The 19,739-nt window shown below is 43.3% G+C and overlaps 2 protein-coding genes across 3 annotated transcripts; one reads left to right on the plus strand and one right to left on the minus strand.

The window, feature by feature from the left end:
• The first annotated feature begins 242 nt into the window (after positions 1 to 242).
• On the plus strand, positions 243 to 14,682 carry LOC133488907 (vasoactive intestinal polypeptide receptor-like). Of its 2 annotated transcripts, XM_061797428.1 has the most exons (13): positions 245 to 403; positions 1,719 to 1,812; positions 3,448 to 3,561; positions 7,417 to 7,526; positions 7,596 to 7,693; positions 8,653 to 8,782; positions 10,325 to 10,478; positions 11,180 to 11,240; positions 11,628 to 11,694; positions 11,773 to 11,864; positions 12,692 to 12,821; positions 13,225 to 13,266; positions 13,380 to 14,682. In XM_061797428.1, exons 1-13 carry the CDS (start codon positions 344 to 346, stop codon positions 13,569 to 13,571), a joined length of 1,344 nt encoding a protein of 447 aa, XP_061653412.1. In that variant the 5' UTR covers positions 245 to 343; the 3' UTR covers positions 13,572 to 14,682. The 2 variants fall into 2 exon arrangements, with proteins under 2 accessions (XP_061653411.1, XP_061653412.1); XM_061797427.1 differs by having other exon boundaries at positions 243 to 403; positions 11,628 to 11,864.
• Positions 14,683 to 14,901: 219 nt separating this feature from the next.
• On the minus strand, positions 14,902 to 19,577 carry LOC133488905 (kelch-like protein 40a). The gene is made up of 6 exons (XM_061797420.1): positions 18,394 to 19,577; positions 18,110 to 18,270; positions 17,664 to 17,771; positions 17,352 to 17,537; positions 17,016 to 17,165; positions 14,902 to 16,471 (listed from the first exon to the last, which is right to left on the minus strand). The coding sequence occupies exons 1-6, from the start codon at positions 19,492 to 19,494 to the stop codon at positions 16,360 to 16,362; spliced, it is 1,818 nt and encodes a 605-aa protein (XP_061653404.1). The 5' UTR covers positions 19,495 to 19,577; the 3' UTR covers positions 14,902 to 16,359.
• Between the last annotated feature and the right edge of the window lie 162 nt (positions 19,578 to 19,739).

Below are 19,739 nucleotides of genomic sequence, written 5' to 3' on the forward strand. Positions count from 1 at the left end.
CTTTGTCATTGGGAAATTCCATCTTTTTTTCCCCTTGCAATATTACGACTTTAGGACTACAACCCGGGTTTTTGAGAAATATCTCGGCTCACTATGCGAGGTGCGTCCAAGGTGCGTCCCCGTTGCTTGCATTGGTTCACTCGTGCAGACTCCCAAAGTGGGAGGAGACGCGCTTCTCCACCGGAGCGAGTCGCGTTCCTCTCCCCTTGCGCAAGAACGCGCAGGTCAGCCAAGAGGAACCATCCAAAACCCATTTCCGAAACCAACCATATATATATATATATATATATATATATATATATATATAGACACTGTTAGGAGAAGGAGACATATTTTGAAGGATATGTTCGCGTGCGTTTCGAGGGGCTTTTCCATTCTTCTGTCCTGCATGTTGCTGGAACCCGTGAGTATACCGACAACACGTGTCCCTTGCAGGAATGCTCACTGGCTCTGCAAAAAAAAAAAATATTATAAAAAAAATAAACCTGAGACCTAAATGGGACTTTGTAGCAAATACTATGCACGCAAGACAGAGCCGATGAGTGAACGGTGTTTTTGTTCTCGGACCATTGTGACCTCAGCAGCGGCGCAGTCATGCTCCTTATTAATGAATGTTTTGTTTTCATATCTTCTTGATGTTTTTTTTTTTTTTTTTTAAATCCGAACAATTCCCTGTTTTTCCTGTTCCTGTTATTCTAAACTTGTTTTGACCTGATGGACTTTGTTGTCTCGCTCCATCATTGTAACAGGCCCATTCGGTCATTCGAGCTGTGAGTTCGGCATCACAAACGCTCCCAGTATAATAGTCTCTCACTGACACTTATGTGTTTTTATGCCCCGGCACGGATCAGGGATGCGATGGTCCTCTCGACACGACACCATGGCAACAGCCTCTTTTGTCTGTCTCCTCTCTTTCTGCTTTCCAGCATCCTTAGCCACATCAGTCTCAGCGTGTAGGATTTATGTCTGAATTCGACTGTCAGGCCGAAGCCCTGAAATAGCAATTTTGTCATTCCATGTGTCTATCATTAGCATAATGACCATACAGTATATACAAATATTTTTCATAAAAATACCTATTTCGGCCTAATTTAATTCCCAGTTGTGTTGTCGAATAAATGTTGTGCTTCAAAACTTACTTTGTGTACTGTATACCAAGTCGCTTCGGAAATAAGGGGTGCGCCGGCATGTTTACGTCCAACCGTTAGTGCTAGCGCCGGCTTGCTAGGCTACATCATGTTTTGTTGCCTGCTTGCGAGCCGTATCGTAATAAAAGTGCGTGAACATACGTCGAGCAATCCTTGAGCGGACGTCACGCCGAAAAGTGTACGCCCCAGCCTGTGTGCGTCAGTGGGCTAGTTTAAAAAAATATATATAAAAAAAAAAAAAGAAGTGAAAAAAGAGCTTAAGGCCTTTGTCTGTCCCACTATTTTCAAGGACCAAAACCTTGTGCACCGCATAATAAATACACACACAGTCAAATGAATGTACAGCAGCCGATACACATTGCATGATTGTCTTGAAAACGCGCAAATATAATGAATGTTACGGTCGAACGAGTGTCCGGAAATGGATGTTTGTGTTCACAGCAGCTCTGCTCAGCTTCATTTCAGGAGACAACAGATGAGGTTTCACCTTGATATGTAAAGCGCTCCAAAAAAGAACCTTCATCTCCTCCCCTGCACTTGAGGATTATTATTTTTTTTTTTGCTTTCCAGGTGTTTCCCATGCAGAATCAGATGTGCGACATGATGAAGGAGCTAGACAAGGAGAGGCATCTGTGTGAGGCTCAAATTGAGAACAAAACGTCAGGTACGTCGTGTTTCGGGCTAGCCGTCCTTTATTACACTCTCGCCCCATCTTTATTTGTTAACTCCACCGGAGGGGTCAGGTTGGATGTGACTAAACAGGCTCAAAAGACAACAAACGCTGTTCAACCCCCCCCCCCCCCCCCCCCGTGGCATTATACCTTGCATGGTTGCACATACTTTTACTCCTCCTGCCAGACCCTCCTCGCGTGGGCTTAGCTCAAATCCCTAAATAAACAACCCGAGTCGATCAGAGTTTCCATGTTCTGTAAGTGCCCTTTATCGTAACTATATGCTGCAATTGTACCTTAAAATCAAAAGATTCGAAAGAATTTTCTTGTTTTTTGACAAAAAATAAGCAGCTGGTGTTAGCGAGAAAGACGCAGAAGGTCAGGGTTAAAAGGATAACGCGCTGAAAGAAAAATAAGAAATCCGGACACCTTTCATGGACGCCGCTCGCAAAAAAAGTGAAAACCTCAAATGCACTCTAATTTATACTGGCGAACTGAATCTGACCTCTTCTTAACTTGAAAGCACGTGTTCAGGTGTTCAATGTTTTGACTATTTTCTGCACAACTCGCTGTTCTCTCACATGGAGCTTAACGGCAACCGATCCGCAAACCGACCGATGCATTTCCAAGGACGTGTTTTTCCGTGCTTTTCTGCGACTCTCCCAGTCGCTCTGCGTCTTTGTCGCAACCCGCTGTTGACACTGTGACACTTTAAGCCCAGTGGCAAACTATTTCCCGGTTCACGGACAATGACTTAAGACGTTATCGACCATTTTTGTTTGCGGATATCAGTGTCAGCTTGCAACTAGTCAAGGGTGTGCTCAAAAAGCACTCAACAGAGCCATAGATCAAATTTTTTTAAAAATGAAATTGAATATTTTTGCCCGTTGTCCTGGAGGTGCAGTCCCATGTTGGACAGGGTGTGTCACTGCTTCACTTCACAGAGGTTAACTGCAGGCATCACATCTCCTCCCACATGCTGTAAAATCTGTTCAAATACATCTGTTTCATACGCAGTTCGTCTGTCCTTCCTGTCGATTGGCTCAATGCCGTGAATGGCCAGCAAAAATAATGAGCAGATGTAAGTTGAGTTGCCGTGACCCACTTCTGCGTCCCGATATCAAATGCGCCGTGGAAAGTCCCGGCCAACTGATGAATTCAAATCAGAGTGGGTAACAAAGGACGGGGAGCTTTTTCATTAGTCATGGCAGCAGCTTCGTGTTAACTAAGGTGATCTACTGTTATGGATCTGACATTCTGGCTGCCATGGAAACGCTGATGCTCCACCTTCACTTTTTTTTTTTGTTGCCACTTTCGTAATGATATTACACCCCCCCCACCCCCGAGCAAGCGCAAAGGAGAGAGGCCAATACGCTTCTAGCATGAACCGGATGTGGCACCAGTTTGACAAGACTTGACCTAAAAAGAATTTAAACAAACATGCGATATTTACTTTCCCCTCACAGGATGAAAAAACGTATCTACCGATAAATGAGCCACTGCTCATCTTGCCAGCCTTAACTGCGGAGCAAATTACACTACAGCTTTGACATTCAGAGACCATGCGAGCGGCTACTTGATTTTTTATTTTATTTTTTTACTTCATTCATCGTATGTGTGCCACGCAGGTTGCGGTGGTACATGGGACAAAATCACCTGCTGGCCAAATGCTGATGTTGGAGAGATGATCACCATCCAGTGCCCCAAATATCTCTTCTACTTCTCCAGGGAGATTCCAACACGTAAGAATCATGCACAGGGTGGGCCTCGTTGCTCACACCCTGCCCTATGTATCATATCGATAGCATTAAATCACCTGACGGGATGGCTCAAAGTCGTAATGAGAGAAAAAGATTTCTCAGATCAATTCTCTGCATCATCCCGTGGTTAGAGACACGCCGTGTGTTTATTTATCCATTTATCCTGCTGTAATCCAGTTTCAGCCTCTCGGAGACATAACTAATTATGTACAAGCTACACCATTGCGATTTCAATGCTATGTAGAGCGGTGTGTTTGAAATGAGTCCCACTGAGGTTTGCATCTACTGCAATTTGTCATTTAGTATCGCGCCTGCGTTCTTCCGTGCAATTATGCTCAAATTATGCTTTTCATCTGCGAGAGAGAGAGAGAGGCCTCCATTTGCTTTATTACCCTTGAGAAATTAGCCTGTCGTAAACATGAAGGCATGACGCTTTCATTTGGCTTTTTAAAAGTCCCAGGGTGTCGTTTTTTACGATGCATTTCAGTAATGGTAGCGCAAATAAGAGAGATGCAAGAATTATTGCAGCGTTGTCTAGTTATTTAACAGCCTTTGAAATCAATTCAAATGACTAATTCATACCCATATATGCATTGGGTTTAAAGCTTTATCAGATGGGGAACAATATTTGGTGACTTGGGTTTAGACGTCGCTCAACATGTTAAGGCTGGTTCTCTTGGACAATCAGCAGGGGGAAAAAAAAGACCCAGAAAAATGAAAAAAAAAAAAAATTTAATATAATATTGGAGGCTGTATAAATATGAAGAAGTGTTAGGGCCACATAAAAAAAAAATTCCTTGTGTGTTTTTTGGACATACTTGGCAAATAAAGATTATTCTGATTCTGATTTAAAAAAAAACAAACAAAAAAAACAAACAAAAAAAAAAACCTCAAGAATAAGTTATGCATGACCAAATAGTTAATGATATTACCTGATGGACAAAAAAATGTTATGTTATATAAAAAATGTTATAGAGAAGAAAACAAGTCTTGTCATGTAATTTTGTTCGGATCCCATTTTGTGTATTAAATATTCGTAGCTAGTAGTATAAGGGTTGTGGAAAAGGGTCATACTTTTTGCTACACTGCATTTAAATTGTCTGCCAATGACACTACGATTTAGACATGATAAGCAAAAGCACTTTCGTAAAAACAAGAGTTTGAACTCCAGCCACGTCGAGTCGAAGGTTGCAACGGTAAACGATCCCCCCGGCGGAGATGGTCAGGTTAAGGGTCCTCGGCCTCGCAGTGAATCATGCCCTGCTTCTGATGGGGAACACACGGGAAAGCCACGCCAACCGAGGATTCATCACCAGCGTGTGAAAGGTTCGCTGCCACAAAGACGAGTTTCCCGGGAAGCGCTGATGCGACCCAGATGGGAGATGGAGGCACCCGAGAATGGAGAGAACTCCAGGGAAAATAGGAAAAGAAGAAGAATCCCCAGATTGGATTAGAGGGGAATATTTTACACATATGTCGAAAGAGCAGGGACCGAGCTTAAGCAAAGGGAGTTTTGAGAGCGAGTAGGGGGGTGGAAGGGAAGTCAACTCAATTATGCTGTAAATCAAAAAATCATTGCAGGTCTCTGCTGGAGGAACTTGCTGTGCTCAGGTTATTTCTGGGACTTTGATTCCAATCCATTCTGTGGAAACTGGATGACAACCTCGTGCATTTTGTTTAACCAACCTCTTCGCAGCCGGTGGAGTTTTTCAAACGGACTTAGTCAGTTGCAGTTGTCGGAAGCTCGCCGTTGTGGACACGTTCCACGAGTCAATCATTATAAAAGCCTCTCACAAGAGCAAGCATTCCGAAACATGGCGCCACAGTCGTGAATTTCGCTGCGATAGAGAGGTTGCCATTCGCATGGACTCTTTGGCTAATTGGTCGAACGCAAACCCGCAGTATTTCCTCTCTTTTTAAAACACGGCGCCTCACCCTGTCGCCAACCCAAGATTATTTTGTGTTCCGTCATGAATGAGCTAAGAGCTAATCATTCGCATGCTTATAGAATCTTCCTGCGTGAGAGGTGAGGTTATAAAAAGCCTGATACAATGCAAACGAGACTGGGCGATGAACTCGTTTGAGCTCGCCTTGTTGTCGTACGTGGCACTGACTTGGGGGATGATGAAAGCATTCTTCTGGCAGCCCCTCAAACATGCCAAATCCAGCGGCTGCACGGGCTACAACAGCAGGGGCTTATCATCTCCTTTGTGTCTTGTCATGTTGTTTGAGCGAGCTAAACCTCCCTCTTCTCAGGTATTTGTGAGTCCAACATATTTTAATGCCAACAGTTTTCTAAGAACTGGATTGTTGGCCATTTCCCATCTTGGGCTTCTTTTGATAATGTCTGTGGAGTGTTATAGTTGGGAAATAACTGGAATGTCCTACATCTAGATTTGTAAAGCTGTATCCAGTACATGGGTTATTTTTTGGAGCCAAACATCTTTGTTGACATGCTACATACATTTATTACACAGTCAACAACACCAATGCCAGTCTTTGCTTCTATCCAGGTACCAGGACAGAAGTTATTAGTCATTCGGCATTAGTTGTGGAAGAAGGGATTGCGGTCTAATTAAAGATTAGTGTCTCATTTGAACACCGATGTCTTCAAGAAATCACGAAAGCAATTAAGTAAATAACAGGCCAGTTGAGATCAGAAAAATACCCCAACCGCAGCTTGATGGAGGTAATCAAAAATACAAATAATCATTCAACAAATAAAAAATTGCAAACCATTTTAAAGTCATGTAGAAACGATTCTGAATGAAGTTTGGGCATTGGCCCATAACGTATGTTTTTTCAGACAAAACGTGTATGTGTGTGACGCTCAGAAGAAATGAATATATCTTCATATATTTTCTATACGACTGATATACTACTGGTGTGTCAGTAGATTGACCTGAGTATGGAGATTGTGACTGGAGAGATGCCGGTACAGTCCGTCCTTGAGCAAGCTACAAGTGAGGCCAAAATGTTTGCGGTGCTTGTTTGTGTTCAGCTATCTCCCACCATTGGTTCATTTCCAAGTCCATGTCCAACGACTACATATTCCCCTCATGGGACTAATAAAATATTTATTCTTCTATTCTGAACTCTTGGCTACTGTATTTTCTGATCTTTGGTTTCCTGTCTCAAGAGGCCCGGTGTATTCTGAGCGCTGCAATCTTCTGTGTTGTACCTCATGGAGCTTTTCCTTATAATGCTGGGCCAACTCTTCCCTGTCAAATATACATGAACCTTTGACTTGTGCCCCAGCGGGCAGGGCACAGTAAAAATACCTCAGTGCCCATCGAACTTCCTGGGATGTTTTTCAAGTTGGAGTAATTAAGAGCTAAGATGAAGGCAAATGCATGTGGGAATTGTCCTGGTATCTTTGAGCCGGCGGGACTTTTGATCCCTAGTCAGTCATGCGTCCCATTTCCTTTTAGTATTTGGAAGCATTCCAGTGAGAATGCGTCTCTGTGCGACCTTAGTGTGAGTGTGGGCAGCCGTGGCCCAATGGTTAAGACCTCAGTTCGAGACCCCGACTGGACCATCTGCCAAAATCCCCCCCCCCCCCCCCCCGGCTCACGCCTGTGGTGTCCTTGAGCAAGACACTGATACCCCGAAATGCTCCCAGGGCGCTTCAACACTAACGTGTATGTGTATGTGTTCACTGTGATGGTTAAATGCAGAGAACAAATTTTGTGTGCATGCATGCATGCATGTTCATGACAATAAAAGGTGATTCTTCTTCTTCTTCAAATGCAATGGCAGGTTTACCTTGCGACTCACAAAGCTGCAGTCAACACACAATGCTGAGATGTACTCCTGTCTGTCATTCTGCTCAATTAGGTAACCTGTCCAAGACTTGCACTGAAGATGGCTGGTCTCCGATTAGCATTGACTCCTACATAATGGACTGCGGCTATAATCCCAATAACACCGTGGATGATGATGATACGGTTGGTACGGCAACCCGAGTTGCTGTCACTCCACGTTTTTAGCGACTAACTAAATGTGTCTTCTTGCAGGGAGACTTCTTTGGTGCTGTCAAAGTGGGTTACACCATCGGTCACAGCGTGTCGCTTATTTCTCTCGCCGTAGCCATCATCATACTGTGCCTCTTCCCGTAAGCAGATTCATTGAGATGTTTCTTAATGTCTTTTTTCCCACTTCCCACCACTGAAAGTAATATAACCCACCTCATTTCACATCTTACTTCCTGAGGTTTTTTTCCCCCACGTTCTGCGCCCGATGTACATCGTAATGTTATTGCAGCATTGGTCAAACAAAGACATACGAAAGCTGAAAGTCACTATAAAGTCCAACCACTTAGACGAGGGTGCTGGCGGTGTTCACAGCATGTTTCCTTTTGACCTTCTGTTTGCACACGGAGAGCATGTGTATGCATGGATAAATGACACAAGCAAGAATCATTCGAGTAAGTGGCCAGGGGGCGGGGGGGTGGCCACCGATAAACACGTCCGTGTGTGTTTGCGTGTGCGCGTGCAGCGTTAAACAACAACAAGGGTTGTGTTTACATCTCACTGTTCTAAAATGCCAATGGTTCGGGTTTTGGAGGACACACGGACAGGATGCGAGCCGTGTTTTCTGTTAATATTGGGCAAGCTGGATAATGTTGTGCGGGATTGCACCCGTCCTGCTGGGAGGACTCGCCCAATAGTTCACACAGTAAACGCACCCCCCATCATCACTTTGAACCCCCAAGAACGTTTCTCTGAAGAACATTTTCCATTATATATATATATATAGTGGGCCAGTCTATCAATAATAATGCAGAGCTACAAGCATGTGACTTATTGATCTATGTCGCTGACGTATATTGACACGCAGACACAGAACAATGAAATGCTCTTCCACTACCACCACACATCATCACCGTTTCAGTATACAGTCGCTATACACTTTTTTTGTGACATTTATTATTATTTTTTTTTTCAAAATGTCAAATATGTTTCTTAGCTCCAATGTGGGGAAAGACTGGCTTTTTGCAACTAAATTGGAATTCATTTTCAATGCTGAATTTATTTACGGTCGCACTCACGTTGGAGTTGTGTTGTGTTACAGGAAACTGCACTGCACAAGAAACTACATCCACATGCATCTCTTTGTGTCGTTCATCCTCAAAGCCATCGCTGTCTTTATCAAGGACGTTGTTCTGTATGACGTCGGTGAGACGGACACCTGCCATTCATCTGTGAGTACAGTATCGAAACACTATTCGGCTTACTCACAAACACATTCCATTCCCTTAGTTTGCGGATTTTGTAATGAAACGTCCTGTAAACTCATCCAGCTCTTCAAGCAGTTCCTCTTTGACCTTGACTGCATCAAAGCATTGTGTCGAAGTTTGCTTAACCTGACACTGGGTGTAACAATGTTTGCCAAGTCCTTTCCACTCCTAAGAGTGTTCCCCATTCATTTGTTTAGCAGGATTGTTGTGAGAGTTCCTGTTCGTTGAACATTAAGCCTGAACCGTTGTCTATAAATCACATTCAGTTCTGCTGTGGACTTTTTCGTAACTTCATCGCAGCGCCAACGGTCATTAAGACAAACCATATTGCCGGTGCACGATCTGGCTAAGGAGTTGAAGTCAGAAGTGTGTGTCTCACATCTCGCTGCAGTCGAATCCATTGCGTTATTACTCGGGTTGATTAGATCTGCAGGATATAAATCACCTTTGCGAGGCCTAACGTCAGCGCTTGGATACTTCCTCCTCCGGGTACACAGATTTTCCCACTTCAAACACAGCTGCTCCGCGTCTCGACCATTTGTTAACATTCCTAGTAGGAAAAAAACAACAACAACTAGCGAACAACACTTTTAAAGAGATGGCTGTAAAGTTTACGATTCAGCCTGTCAAAACACTCTGTGGAAACCACAGCATAAATGTTATGACAGCAACCAAACTCTGAGTTCAAAGCAAAAAGTTCCTTTCGCAACAAAGAAGAAATTCGATTTTTGACTTCATTGCTCAACTTATTACAGGCCGAAAATAATAATTCGAATAATGTACCAGTGTCGACACTTTATCGGGCTCCAATATTAAGCACACTTGCGCACTCAAAGGAGCTTCATCAAAAACGATCAAATAACAATTAGCACTTTTAATTGACACTGTTGCGGACTGCATTATTGTGCCCTGCAACTTATTCAGAGGTTTATTTTGTGAGTTAATGTATTTAGCTACATGAGGGAGTCAAAAATATTACAAGTAGGAATGGGTAGGATATCAAATTAGCGGAATAATTGATCGTTAGGGATTGTGGAAATGATGTGGAATGGATTGTTGCCTGATTGAAATGAAAGCAAAAATGGTGGGCACAATGGCAGAGACGCTGTTGATTCCCTCGCGACTAGTTTGCAGTCGAAAGAAGGCTTGAGTCGGATCATTTCTTCTTAAAGTGAAGATGTCCAAGTGGGAAAACGATTGTTTTACCATCGGGAAAACAATATAAATCGTGGTGCAAGCATGTCAGACGTCCATCTCTGAGCAGGATGCGTCGTCGTCTTCCGCCGCGACAAAATGCAAACATATCAATTGGAAGCTTTGAAATTGTAGGTATGCGTTTACCGAATGGTAAGGCCGTCGAGTGGATATAATCTTGCGGAAGTTGAATTTTGCTTTCGCAACAGTGCCGGCTGAATAATCTTGTGTCGTTGTCATTTCCAAAACTAAAGCGCAGATGTCGCCAAAATGAGTTCCTGTTCACTGACTGCACTTCTGGATGAATTTCAGGTGGGTTGCAAGGCAGTGGTGGTATTCTTCCAATATGGCATCATGGCCAGTTACTTCTGGCTGCTGGTAGAAGGCCTGTATCTCCATGCACTCCTCGCTGTCTCCTTCTTCTCAGAGAGGAAGTACTTCTGGTGGTACATCCTGATTGGCTGGGGTATGTGAACATAGACACGTCTCCCATTTTTATTTTTATTATTTTTTTCAAAGGGACTCCATCAATGCCTGCATCAACTGCTTTCAGGACGTGCGGATTGAACGCTCGTCATTCAATTATTTGGTGTAGACGATGGCCGACTGGTTAGCGCGTCTGCCTCACGGTTCTGAGGACTCGGGGTTCAAATCCCGGCCCCTGCCTGTGTGGAGTTCGCATGTTCTCCCCGTGCCTGCGTGGGTTTTCTCCGGGCACTCCGGTTTCCTCACGCATCCCAAAAACATGCACGGTAGATCCATTGAAGACTTTAAATCGCCCGTAGGGGCGAATGTGAGCGCGAATGGTTGTTGCGCCCTGCGATTGGCCGGCGACCGGTTCAGGGTGAACCCCGCCTCTCACCCAGAGTCAGCCGGGATAGGCGCCAGCGTGCCCGCGACCGTGGTGAGGGTAAGCGGTACGGAAAGTGGATGGATGGATGTTTTCTTTGCTGGACATTTTCACTTCTCCATTGAAATAAGTCATAAATCTTCTCATAAATATGCCTGAATTGTAGTGTCTGCCAAAACAAATCGTGCTAAGCATACCAGAAAACACATTCGCGAGTTATAAAATCATCCAAAAGATCATTGCCATATTTGGTTCTCTTGAGATATTTTTCTCCATTGGACAAATGTAATGATTATATTCATATTTGTCATTCGCAGTGGCTCCAACCATCTTTATCTCAGCATGGGTGATAACAAAGGCTTATTTAAATGATCTTGGGTGAGGATAATCGTGTTTTTCATTTGCTTTCACCGTTTGTTGGGGAAATCTTGCATCGATAGAAAAATGCATTCCTTTTTTTTTTTTCTATCATTTGTTTTACAGAGCAATTGGCTCTGTTTCTGTTGCTGTTTTTTTGTTGTTGTTGCCATGATAAAGTAGCACATCGTGTTCCTAAACTTCCTAGCCATGAACATTTTGTACATGGTCTCGAAATGACAATTTTGATTGATTTACTGATATTCTGCCTTTTACGTGAGTGCCCTTAGCACTTGTGGACTTCTATTAGTATCTTTTAGCTGGGTTTTGCTTGTCGCAATGATCAGCATGCATGTGAACACACTCACACCGCATTTAGTGACTTGACTATGCTGTCTTTTGTGGCAGATGCTGGGAGATGATTAATGACAAACCTTGGTGGATCATCAAAACGCCCATTCTTGTAACCATTCTTGTGAGTGACATTGCTTTCTTTGCGGGTGATATTTACCACGCGGCTCGAAACAAATGCACTTACATTCTTTTTCGGCAGGTCAACTTTTTTCTCTTCATCTGTATAATCCGGATTTTACGCCAGAAGATGAATTGTCCCGACATTGGAAGAAAGGAATCAAATCAGTACTCGTAGGTTTTTAATGCAAATCAATTCGCAATGTTTCATTTACAGGTGTAGCTCTAAAACGCACTGTTATTAGTAAAATATAAAAACAATACAAAACGGTTCCAATGGATTCCTGCTTGGAAGAGAAGCCTTCCAAGCAAACTTCGTGCATCTCACGTGAACAGACACACAAGCGTAAAAAGACGCGACACAATGTTAATAGTAAAAAGTAAAAACAAAAATGTGGAAAGCGTTTTAAATGCCTGACCACAACCCCCCCACCCACCCGCACACTTAAAATCCAAATGGAAAAAAAATAGTATAAAAGTCTGCTCATGACAAATTAGTGTTCATTCTTGTGTTTCTTTATCATGTTCTTATCATCATCAAGTGTCCAACTGGTCCAGCTTAATGTTATGGAAATTCCTCAAAACAACCCGGAATCCAAGATTTCTGGAAAGTTTCTGAAATAAAATTCCACTCCCTTGTAAGCTTACTTGCGATCACAACCATATTTTACTCACAACAACAACAACAACAACAACAAACAAACCAAAAAAAAAACATGCACTGCATGTCGAATTTGTGATTGATTTTCCTCAGCGGTTACACTCGAATGAAAACGCAGTGTGAGAAATAAAAAATATGTTTTGCACTTAGAACAATGCGATACTTATCGAGTGAAATCCTACTAAATGCATGTGAGAAATTCCCGTCACATTACAACAATTGTGTATTGATTGGATATGGTGGTGTACAGTGATAGCGCATAATGACCGCTGTTTTCCCGACTTCGATGAAGATAAAGCATCTCTTCACCCGAACGCCCTCCCCCCTCCCCCCTCCCCAGGAGACTGGCTAAATCCACGCTGCTCTTGATACCTCTCTTTGGGATCAACTACATCATCTTTGCCTTCATCCCGGACCACATCCACCGACAGCTGAGGATGGTTTTTGACCTTATCCTAGGGTCATTTCAGGTAAAACGTCATATGATGTATATAACATGCAACTGTAAAAAGAATAAATCAGGTTCATTACTCGAGCATGCAGGAGGAAACAGAAAATGGTCTAATTTGTTTATTTTTTTTAAATCTAAAAAAAAAAAATATATATATATATATATATATATATATTGATTTATGCCCCAGTAAATTGATGGTAAGAGCAAGGGACATGACGTAGCACTAAGGATGGAAACCATCACTGATTAATAGCTGCTTTGGCAAACAACGTTATCTCCTGGGAAATTTTCCCTGAGATCCAACTTTCGGTTATGTGAGTCTCAAATTGGTCCTAAAGACATTATTCATACTAAAAAAAAAAAAAAAAATGTCTTTCCAGTTGGAATATTGGCAACATATTCTCTCTCATATTCTGCAGGGTTTTGTCGTTGCTGTCTTGTACTGTTTCCTTAATGGAGAGGTAAGCAAAGACAGAAATAGCTGCTTCAAATGTTTACGGGCCTATTATATCACTAACTGTTTTCAGCGCCGTCTCTCCACCGTGTTTTCTCTACCTCCTCGTCTCCCCTGCAGGTACAGGCGGAGATTAAGCGTAAATGGCGCAGATGGATGTTACAGCGCTTCCTGGGCACAGACGCAAAGTACCAGCAGCCCTCCATTGGCAGTAATGGGAACAACTTTAGCACCCAGATCACCATGTTAACCAAATGCAGCCCCACGGCCCGGCGAGCATCTGCTTGTCAGGAGCACTTCTCAGCCATCTGACAACTCGGCTCTGCACATACTGAGTGGGTGACATATTTAAGCGATGCAGTTAGATGTGGGTGTCCCCGAAGGTCTGCGCGACCTTTTAGTTTGACGTAGTTCCTTCGACTCTGAAAGTGCTGAACTTTGTTCTTTGCGCATCACTTTCCAAGTGATGCGCAGCCACAATGGAAGTCAGGAGGAACCTTCATTGACGCGCGGCTGACAGCACTGACAGGAACATGTTTAATATCGCACCGAAATACAACCCAAGAGATATTTCAAAAGCATTGTAAATTGCAATTAAATAATGGGTGGATGGAGAGCGAGATGCGTAGAGTCCTATAAAAAAAAAAAAAAAGGAGCATGTTTTACTTCTAGACCACCTGGGTTATGTGGCGCATGCACTTAACCTAATAGCCCATGTTGTTTTGTTTATTAAAAAACCTTTAGCATTCCCAACGTACTGGACCTACTTATCCAGCTCGAGGCATTTTTTTTTTTTAATGAGACCTTATTGCTGTTTGACATTCCACAGTGGAGACCGATGAAGCTTGTTCATCTCGGATTACTGAGACTTTTATTTTCCCGCGTAGTCGTCCTTGACGTCGCATGAAGGACTTTCCATTCTTGGTCCACAACACATAACGTACGTTATTAAGTGGTAACAGTGATTGGTGTTTGTTATTTTCACCACAGGGTTAAGTTCAGAAGTATTTGGACAGCCTTTATATATCCCCTGGCGGCACAACAGCAATGACGATTGATCACGTTGATTGTTTTTATTGCGAACCCTCGTGGTGATGTTTGAAGGCAAAATCCCTAAAACCTTACTGTCACTGTCCAAATACGTTTGTACTACTTACGGGGTTTTTGCCTGTTCATTCAGTCAGTTCTTTGGTGCAGACATCATGAGAAGTTGTTATTGTGAGTAAAATATTTTTAACTATTGGATTGATGTTGTTAAATGTTTGGGGGGGGGGACAAGGTGTGAATCAAACTCTTATCTGTGTAGCGTATATGGGTTAAATAAAAATTTAATTAATTTTGGAGACCAGAATGAGCTGGAAGCGAGGCCTGCGTTACTTCCGGTTGAGTGTAATTTTAAATTACAGCGTTATAAATCAAGGTATTTTATCAAGTAAAAAAAGGGGGGGGGGGGGGGGCACCACATCAGTTTATCAATAAAACATCAGCATATTAGCAGTTTGGTTGTGGCCCTCGGGGTTAACAGTTGATTGAGTTAAGCATTAAGAGGACGCCTCTGCAGCTGCTACTGCTCTCTTGGCTTGTCTGATAAGATCCAAGATGATTTGATTCTTCTAAAGAGCATCGTTCGATGCCACATCCTGCTCAGTTTACATTAACTCGCTGAAGGTACCTCGGACTAAATGTCACACACGCACACGCGCGCATGCACACGCGTATTGTACACAAAGTATACCTGTAAATGCGGGAAAGGCGTCCGTTTACGGCGTGTTTTATGACGATGACTTCTAGTACTCAGGTGTCAACTCGAAACCGATGTTTACATTTAAGGCTATGTAATGTTCACTCCCGGTGTTGCCATTATATCAAGAATGGGTGTGTCTCCTATGCGGTGCCCTCTAAATGTTGTGTAAATACTGTGTACTGTACACTTTATGGAATCAGGTATGACAAGTTAGTCGACAAAATACCTGTGGAAGGTGAATAAAATCATTTGCACTTTGGACTTATGTTTCAAACTCCTCACTAAATTGGATGCAAACACTCATTTGCTTTGTAGAAGATTCACTTTATTGCCAAAAGTATTTGCTCACCTGCCTTGCCTCAAATATTATTTTAAGTGATATCCCATTCTAAATCCATGTGGTTTAATATGATGTTGGTCTACCCTCTGCAACTGTTTCAGCTTCAACTCTTGTGGGAAGGCTTTCAACAAGATTTAGGAGTGAGTTTATGGGATTTTTTTTTTGCCCATTCTTCCGGACGCATATTTGTGAGGTCACACACTGTTGTCGGACAAGAAGGCCTGGCTCACTGTCGATTCGAAATGAACCCAAAGGTGTTCCGTTATCAGGTTGAAGGCAGTTCATCCATACCAAATTATCTCCTCCATGTCTTTATGGACCTTGCTTTGTGCACTGGTGCACAGACATGTTGGAACAGCAAGGGGTAATCCCCAAACTGTTTGACTGTCAAAAATCTCTTGATAGGCTGAAGCCTTCAGAGATCCTTTCACTGGAGCTCAGGGGCTAATATTTTGGACATTTCTAACTTTCTGGGAACAGTTTGGAGATGGTCCCTTCCTGTTCCAACATGACTGTGCATCAGTGCATAAATCAAGGTTTATAAAGACATTAGAGTGTGATGTGGATGAATTTGACTATTTTGCAGAATCCTGACCTCATCCCAATTGAACACTTTTGGATGAATTAGAGTGGAGACTGAGAGCCAGGCCTTCTCGTCCGACATCAGTGTGTAACCTCACAAATGGAAAAAAATGCTCTTAAATTCCCATAAACACACTCCTAAACCTTGTGGAAAGCCTTTCCAGAAGAGTTTAAGATGTTACAATTGCAGAGGGTGGACTGATGTCATACTAAACCCTATGGATTAAGAATGGGATGATATTTAAATTCATATTCAAGTCAAGGCAGGTGAGCGTATACTTTTGGTAATATGGTGTAACGAGAACAGACAGATGTGTAAACCAGCTTTTATAAAATATATCCTGTACTTTATGATCAATTCCCATTCTCTGGCTCATCCTCAGTGACGGGAATATGTACACTGACTCCATGAACAAAGCATTGTTACAGATGTGTTATAATTTGTTGAGGCGCAGAGTGTTGAGACGGACTGGAACAATGGTGGCTCCCTCCGCATAGATAATCTCACGTAGAATCCCACTCCAGCACTTCTCCGTCTCATCGTATCTGTGGGAACGATTCACATTTGAATAATTTCCCTACGCTCACCGTGTGGATCATCAATCCTTCAATCCTAAATGCGAAAATGGAGAGAACTCGATAAATTAACCACAGTGAGGCAATGGCACGGCAAATACTACCGATTATTTTGTCCAAGTCACAACGCATCGTTACATTAAAATTGTAAAATACAGGCAGAACTGCAAGAACTTCAGGTGTTCTGTAATATTAGTTTTAATAATAGTGAGAACACTGTATACTTTGTATATAAGTGAAGGGAGACGAGCAAAGTCAGAATTTCATAGCTGAGCGCTACCGTTGTGTTTACTGTGCATATGGCAATAAACATCTGGAATCTTTCAGGCGGGGAAGAGTTAAGTCGACCACAGCTGTCCTTTCCCAACCTCCGCTTACCTTACCGCAAAGTTTTGTAGTTGTTACATGTATCACCTTTTATATTAAAGATCGGTCTTACTTTAGTTTTGGTCATTTTAATCAAATTGCCATCACTCATGAGGGAGTGCAACCTTGTGGAGCGAGGCCTTCTTACCTCCAGATGTCAGTCATTTCTGTTGGGACAGGCTCCTCACTGGTTTCACTGGGCATCATGGCAAAGCCCCCCACGGCATACAGGAAGCCCCCCATGGACATTAGACTGAGGGAACTGCGCTCCTGTGGGAACTCGGTAAACTCAGACCAGCTAGACAACACACACACACAGAAAATGGTGTTATTGCTATATTACTGTATGACAGACTGCAGTAAACTTCTATTTTATGACATGATCACTTGCTACTACTATTTCATGAGTCATTACATTTTGTGGACAGGCGCCCTATCTCATACTTACGAGGGACGGGTATTAATTTAAAAGCTGTTGTCTTACTTGTTGCTGGCTATGTCATAGACCTCCACAGAGCTGGTGAGACCTGTGTCTGTAACTCCTGTCACAACAAAGATCCGGTCCCGGTGGACTGCAACACCAAACAGACAGCGGGCTGTCTTTAAGGGGGCCAAGTCCTTCCACTCAAACTTAGTGGGGTTGTAGACACAGACTCTCTTCAGGCACTTCCTGCATCAAAACATTAAAGACGTGACTGGTCTTCCTCCACTTTCGACCCGACAGGACAAACAATCCAAATGTGAAATTAAACGTTCCAATTCCATATTATAGCTCAAAATTACGAATAGGACTTACTTGCTTTCTGATTTCCCTCCGATAACATAGACAAGCCCTTTGCGCGACACAGTTCCATGGCCATACACGACATATGGAAGAGGGTCCGATTCCCCCCATTTAAACGACCTGAAAAAGTAACAACAAAATTAGAGTTGTAACCCAAATGCCGTGAGCTATTTTATTCAGGGTTGTTTATTCATTGTTGCAGGGACACATGGCACTTTTGATTAGGAGAGAAAAGAGATAAGCCTTTGTTTGTCCCACAAAGGGGAAACGTGGGTTTTTAACGCAGTGAGTGGATAGCAGTAGTAGTAGCACACAAGAAGAACAGGATCAAGAGTATACTGTATATTACAAAATAAGCCCCCCCCCCTCCCCATCCATTAATCTTCCACAATGCTTATCCACGTTTGAACTCCACAGAAACATACAATAGCATTTTTAACATCACTGTCTGTACTTACTGTCTGTCATAGATCATGACTGAGTCCAGAACGTGCTCCCCTTCCTTCAGTTCCTTACCTCCAACAACATAGATAGAATTCTCTAGTTCTGCCATTCCAAACAAGCAGCGAGGGTTGGGTTGTGAGGGCATTCCTAACCATTCTGAACTTACCGGGTCAAACTGGGAATGAAATTAATGATGCGTAAGTGGGGAAATGAGATTCGCTGGAAATATGCAGACATCTTTAAGATTTCATGTGATCAAGAAATGTTGCTGTCTTCGCAGTTAACAACAAAACGCTACCTGTAAGAAGTACGAGCTGAAGGGGTCGTCTTGGTTCTCCGCGTTGTAGAGAAGCCCGCCCACAACAAACACCTGGTTCTCTTTAGTTACCAGACTGCAGTGGTTCTTTGGAATTTCTCTCGAGTCTGACACCACAAAGCACTCATTTTCAACTGGTTCATAGGCCACAGTTCCCGTTTCACTGATCATGAGTAGCAAGTCCATCTCAAACATCCCAAAACGAGGGTTGTTGTTGAGTATTCCCGGCAGATAACCCTCCTCATCCTCCTCACGTCCTTCTCCCTCAGTTCTTTCCGACTTCGGCTTTGGGAGACGACCTTTGTGAGCCTCCTTAACCAGATCCAGCTCTTTCTTGATCTCCTGGTTAAACTGGATATATTGATGGCGTTCCACTTTTTCTTTAAAGTAATCCAAAGGCATTAATCTGAAGCGGATGCACTGCAACAATTCTGGCAGTTCCTGTACCCTTTTTTTCTCATTGTGTCTGACCCAGTCCATCAGCGATTCAAACACCAGTTCCTCCCGCTCCACATTAAGTGCATCTGAGTTGATGATGAGGACCAGCTCAGTCGTGGCGAGCTGCAGGAAGTCCTGGTCTCTGATTACAACCTGGTAGCGTTCGCAGATGAACTCCTGAGCAGTCAAGGCAAGCCTAGGACAGTCCAGGAGCAGCCCCAGCCTGAAGATAGCCAAGCAGTTGCCTAGCACCAGCTTCTCTTGAAGGTAGGATACACAAACAGAGAAGATGGACGGAATCTGGTACATGTTAGCGACCATAAAGATGTCCTGGACGTTCTGTTCTGTCAAATTGATGTCAGAGGTGTAGAGGTAGCGCAAGATCATCCCCATTGTGCCAGGCTCAACATCTTTGAGGACCATGTCACGTGTCTTGGTCTCCTCCAGGTCAGACAGGAACATGGCTTTGAAGAAGGGGCTACTGGCTGCTAAAACCAAGCGGTGGCAGGGGAACTCTTTGTCCCGGACTTTGAGGACACAGTCCACAAACTTGTCATTCTCCAAGAGGTCACACAGTCCATCTTGAAGCAGGCTTTGCTGGTACATCCGAGGCTGCTCTATCGGGTCTATAGTCAGAGCAGCCATTTTGTTCTGCTTCCTTATCCTGGTTTTACAGGAAGGAGAAGAGAGGGTCTGTTCATTCCCTACAACGGAACCGGACTCTCAGCCCTCACCTCCCGGATCATTCTGATAAGCCTCCCACTGGTTGGCTGCAGCTGTCATTGGCTGTCACTCATCATGGCTATTTATAGATAGGACACTCTCAGAGCTGAGGAATCCATTTTGGTGGATCGAAAAGCGGTGGAGAGGGGTGGGGGACCCTACCCACC

The sequence above is a fragment of the Phyllopteryx taeniolatus genome, chromosome 14 (assembly GCF_024500385.1).
Source record: "Phyllopteryx taeniolatus isolate TA_2022b chromosome 14, UOR_Ptae_1.2, whole genome shotgun sequence".
Taxonomy (NCBI): domain Eukaryota; kingdom Metazoa; phylum Chordata; class Actinopteri; order Syngnathiformes; family Syngnathidae; genus Phyllopteryx; species Phyllopteryx taeniolatus.

Coding starts and splice junctions, on each gene's coding strand:
- LOC133488907 (XM_061797427.1), top strand. CDS start 344: ATGTTCGCGTGCGTTTCGAGGGGCTTTTCCATTCTTCTGTCCTGCATG. Junction 404..1,718: donor CCTGCATGTTGCTGGAACCC/GTGAGTATACCG, acceptor TTTGCTTTCCAG/GTGTTTCCCATGCAGAATCA. Junction 7,694..8,652: donor ATCATACTGTGCCTCTTCCC/GTAAGCAGATTC, acceptor GTTGTGTTACAG/GAAACTGCACTGCACAAGAA.
- LOC133488905 (XM_061797420.1), bottom strand. CDS start 19,494: ATGGCTGCTCTGACTATAGACCCGATAGAGCAGCCTCGGATGTACCAG. Junction 17,538..17,663: donor GGAGGGAAATCAGAAAGCAA/GTAAGTCCTATT, acceptor GTTTTGATGCAG/GAAGTGCCTGAAGAGAGTCT. Junction 16,472..17,015: donor GAAATGACTGACATCTGGAG/GTAAGAAGGCCT, acceptor TCGTTCCCACAG/ATACGATGAGACGGAGAAGT.